The sequence below is a fragment of the Poecilia latipinna genome, unplaced genomic scaffold, assembly GCF_001443285.1.
Source record: "Poecilia latipinna isolate Pla-1442-1.1 unplaced genomic scaffold, P_latipinna-1.0 Scaffold2117, whole genome shotgun sequence".
NCBI lineage: Eukaryota > Metazoa > Chordata > Actinopteri > Cyprinodontiformes > Poeciliidae > Poecilia > Poecilia latipinna.
This window is the reverse complement of record NW_015114733.1, coordinates 45,194-50,247: the sequence shown is the minus strand read 5'-3', so window position 1 is coordinate 50,247 and position 5,054 is coordinate 45,194. Positions and strand designations below refer to the sequence as shown.

Genomic DNA, 5,054 nt, shown 5'->3' with positions numbered 1-5,054 from the left:
TTGTAAAATGACGCATCTGTTTGCAGCAGTACGTGGATTTGTTGGGAGGGGTGACCAGCTGCAGCTTATATGGATTTAAAGAGACAGAGCCCTAAAACAGCTCATTCTGAAACTGGGCAGACTAAAATCTCATCATCTAAGAATAATTTGTGCAAAAAATGAAATGAACATGTTTTGTTTAGGCCATAGACCGACCATAACCTGTTCAAGGAAGCATTATAGGTCATCTTTAATAATAATGATATATGCCCTTTAAACTCAAAATGATTGTTTTCTTCAATCAGAATAAAAGGGGAAAAGTCTGTTTGACAGACAAAATTTCACATCTGGGAAGTAAATTAGATATTTTTGAATTAAGAAGATCCATGATTGATGATTCGCACCTCTGATCCCGAAAGGTGGCTCCACAAAAAATGACGTTTTTCCCTCCTCCACAGTCCTTCTTCGGTAATAAGATCCACTGTGATGTGGTGATCTAGACCAGGTGCTACATAAACACACGGACGTACTGGAAGCTATAATCTGTGCAACACCAGCTAATTCGAGTGACGTAATCCCCACATGTTGGAGACGGATGGATTCTGCCCAGAAGTGAGTAACGTGTGATGGCGGTTTGGGCGGAGAGAGCGCCGTCCCCTCCGCTGTCCTTCCACATCCCCCCGGCCGCACTGATCACTTCCCCAGACGAACGTATTCGCCTGGCCAGATCACTATTCTACCCAGCAGCCAATGCGCAGTAGTAATAACTTCCCCAAGCTTGACAGGCAACCGTGTGTTACAGGCAGATTAGATATCGTTACAGTTTCACTTCCTTCACGTAATTCCCAGGGAAAGTCCCAAACTGTTTTGTCCTCTTTGATGTGCCTGTGGAGGAAAACAGGAAAACGGGAGTAAGTGACGGGATTGTGCTGCAGAGAAAGTTACGCTGTCATCCATTAGAAACTCTATATGGAGCAATGTGACCCAGCGACGCATGGTCCTCCCTCTGCAGGAGGCTTCATGCATGCTGTGTATGGCAGGCCATTTTAACATAAAATCAATTTCACTACACTTACATTGCAGATATCTGAAACTGGTTCATGACTAGATGTAATGGTAAATAAAGATATCTCTTTATTACATTCTGACTAGTATAAATGAGGTTAAATTTACCATTAAAGGAGACCAATAATCCAAAACTCACATTTTGTACCTTTTCTACTTCCATTTGGGTTTCTACTGCTTCTAAAAAACTCAAGCACTTAAAAAAATAGCCAGCTTTTTTGGCAATAAGTTAATGTTTCCAAAACCTTTTTGAGTGCAACATTACAAGTCAGTAATGATGAGGTGTCCCTCAGCCAGCTACCCCATCCCGTTACCTAGCAACCTTAGCAGAGTTCCAGCACGTTTGGTCAGCTGGTTTTATGGCTTTATGTCCCGTACAATGGCTACTGGAAAAGACGGTTGTTTTATTGTTGAATTACCATCCAGAAAACACTCATTGAATTTTCTACAAGCTTATTTGATTTTCTTCCAATTCCTGTATTAGTGTTTTATTATTAAATCAAAGTTTATTGGTCGACCTTGCATTAATACGCCCTTATTAATATGTTACTTGGAAATGGTTTCAAATCACAATATTAATCACAATAATTACTAGTTACTCATCTCATTTTTAGATTTGTAGAATGTAATTACAGATAAGCCGATCACGATAACAAATTTAGCTGGATGATAAATCGTCCCAGAAGTTATTGTGATAAATGATAATATTGTTTTGAGAGAACTGAAGGAATGTAATGGTAATCTGGTACACATTTTCAAAGACCAATAAACTTTAAATTTTAATTAATATTTATCACTGGAACAGGAAGACTTTTTAAATATTAAAAATAAATAAACAAAACAACAAACAACAAATAAATGAATCATGAAGTCTCTCTAATCAAAATTGTCCTTCAAAAAATGTCTAGTTGAGACCAAAACACCAGACTGAAGACTTTTATCATCTAGTTTTTGGTAGAAAAAGAGAAAAGCAATAAATCGTGCAAATGGAAATTTCATGTGACTGATTTATTGCGACAGGCTGATTTTATGTTAAAATGGCTTGCCATGTGCTACAGTGTCTGCAAGCCTGTGCTGTCATTGTGCAGAAACCCTGTATGGATTAATGTCCTGCAGGACGTACCGACAAACCAGCCGTCATCGCATTTTTCCATGACACTGACGAGATCTCCCTCCTGCAGCTCCAGCTCGTCGTCATTCTGAGGCACATAACTGTACAAAGCCTGGAAACTGCAGCGGCGACACAGAGAGCACTTTGTTAAAACCAGCAGACCGGCTACGTCTAATGAAAGGAGGGGGAGGGGCTTCAGCTGAAACGCAAAAATAAAAAACAAAAAAGTGAAACTGTAAATAAATGTCACTCACATTCCACAGCTGAGACGGCTCGGCTCCGGGCTGCTGCTGTGGGACTGGGGTTGCTGGGAAATGATGAGACATGGTTTACTGGGGTGGGGGTGCAGTCTATGGAGAGAGTCATTATGGTGGTGGGACAGGGTGCTGCAGTACCTCACTGAGGTCTCAGCAATATTCAAGATCTCATTACACACTGCCTCCTGGTGGGAGCAGGAGTCGCCAGAGAGACATACAAGAGTCCCGGAGGAGGCCGAGGTCAGGGGGAGGTTTAAGGAGTTAGAAAGAGGTGGGGGAAGGGAGTCCGGTACGAAGCAAAGGCAGGAAAAAATGGGGAATACGGGAGTAATCCATTCAAAGCCAGAAGAAAAAGTAGAGATGTTGGTGAAGCCCAGGAGGAGAGGAATGAAACACCAGAGTGGGAGCATGGAGACAGGAAACATGAGACCGTTAGTTCATCGTTACAGGATATTAGTCAGTGTGAGCATGCAGACTTAAAGGGAAGCAGGTGGCCACAGATAGACGTTTAAAGGGACAGTACTATGTTTTCCAGGCACATAATGCCAGTTTTGTTTACCAGGCACAAATAAGTTTATAGCACAATCAAAGCAACCTTCAGTTGTCATAAAAATGTTATTTAAAATTTGACTTAAAAACTCCTTCTCTTTCTGAGACTCCTCCTTCAGGAAGGTATCACGCTGCTCCTCTATTAACCCTTTAATAACGTTTTTACCAGGATTTCACTGAGAAGTAGCTCCTATAATGAGCTCAGCAGGTGTCTGCTAATTGCTGCTGGCTAGTCTGAAGGAGCTGACTGGGGAAAGGACTGCTCTGTAAAGTGGAAGCTTGAAAACCCCCAATTATGAGCTAGAAAGAAATAAATGTAACTTTCAAAATCATAATTTTAGCTTTCAAAGTCATAATTATAAGATAAAAATTATAATAAATGAGATGGAAAGTAATAATTTTGACTTTTGAAGTAAATTTTGAAGAAAGTCACTTTGTTTATCTAAGGAAGGTTGCTTGAGTATTTCATAATAATAACTTTGAAAGCTAAAATTATGACTTCCTCGAGGGCGGCGCTAAGTCCAACCTGGCGTTTTGCACCAGTGAATGGTTTCCATGGAGATTAAAGGATTTCTGAAATGTGCAAGCAACACTCCAGGTTTGTTTGTGACGCGGGAAAAACATGTTAACACGATGGAAAGCTGAAAAAAAGTCAATTTTACATAATGCTGCCCCTTTAAGACAGTAATTCATTTTCTTCCTAAGAGTCACATAAACTGTTTTATATCAAATATACAGTTTATTTGTTCATTTATTAGCATCAACCACTAGCTTCCACCTAAGTGGAATAAGCAATAATTCAATTAGTCGCATAATGAATTAAAATGAGCTCATTAATTTCCATTCTGATTATTAATATTGTTTTGAAGGGCAATTTTTGTCAGCTGCTCCTCTGAATTCTATAACTTTAAAATTATACACATAAAAACATATTGCTCGAACATCCAGAAGCCTCATGCAGCCTCCAGGTTAATATATTGGACACAGACACAGGAAGCAGCACAAAGATTCAGTCATGATTACGAGCCAGAAAGAAATAATTGTAACTTTCAAAATTTTAATTTGGGCTTTAAAAGTCATAATTATAAGATAAGTTATGAGATACAAAGTCATAATTATAATGTTTGTAAAATCATAATTATAAGATATAAATAATAATTATGAGATTCAAAGTCATAATTCTGTCTTTCAGAGTCACAATTTTGAAAAGCAAAGCAATAATTACGAGACATAAAATTATAATGTCTTTTAAAGTCTTTTTTTTTTAAGTCAAAATTACTTTTGGGATTTTAATTTTTCTTTCATGGGATAAATGGGCTTCCATACACTTTTTTTTTATTTTTTACATCTATTAGCTAGGACATGCTTTAGTGTGCAGCATATGTTTAAAAACGTAAAGTTGTTTAATTTTATTAGTCATCTGTAATCTGAAGGATGGTTTTTGACGCTTAGGAAGAAAACAAATCAAGAGTTTCCCTAAATGTCAAACTTTTCTGGATGAATTGTTTGTTGTCATGAGGCACAACTTTACACATAATGGAAGTTAAAGATGAAGTGAGTTTAACGGCGTTTTGCTCAAAGTGAGATTTTCTTACCGCAAATGAGTTAACGTTGTTGTTCTCCTGGATGTCGTACGGCATCACGGGGCTCCTGGAGATCCGTCCCAGATGGTCGGCCTCGTTCTTCACAAACTGCAACACACACACATCACCAACGTCTTTTAATAAAAGTTTAGATGACTGAGCTGAAACCTGTGCGAACCCCATGTCAACCTCACAGCAGATTTATTCACAAAAATCGCTCGATTAAATGGATTAACTCACGAAAGACCTCAAAATCAATCTTGGTTTTTGGCGCCATGTTTTTCTCCTCATCGCGTTAACATTTTTCTCGTTAAATTCACCGCTTTTCCGTCATCACATCCTCACCTTTGTAATATATCAGTTTCTGAATGAAAAGTTTCAGCTGGACTTAATAAAGTGCTATTAATGTGAATCTTAAGGAACTTATGGTTTATATTTAAAAACAGAACCGCATCTAGTGCATTATTCATCCCACATCGGACCGTTCCCAGTTCCGGTTCGGCTGACATC

The 5,054-nt window shown here is 38.6% G+C and overlaps 1 protein-coding gene across 1 annotated transcript in view; it reads right to left on the bottom strand.

The window, feature by feature from the left end:
• Positions 1-221: 221 nt before the first annotated feature.
• Positions 222-5,054, bottom strand: part of sorbs1 (sorbin and SH3 domain containing 1) — a gene marked incomplete at its 5' end in the record, with an annotated part of 49,761 nt that continues 44,928 nt past the window's right edge. The window contains 4 exons of the mRNA XM_015017219.1: positions 222-864; positions 2,168-2,274; positions 2,410-2,597; positions 4,557-4,652. Of these exons, the coding sequence (XP_014872705.1) occupies positions 797-864; positions 2,168-2,274; positions 2,410-2,597; positions 4,557-4,652 (459 nt within the window). The remainder of the gene's footprint in view (positions 865-2,167; positions 2,275-2,409; positions 2,598-4,556; positions 4,653-5,054) is intronic.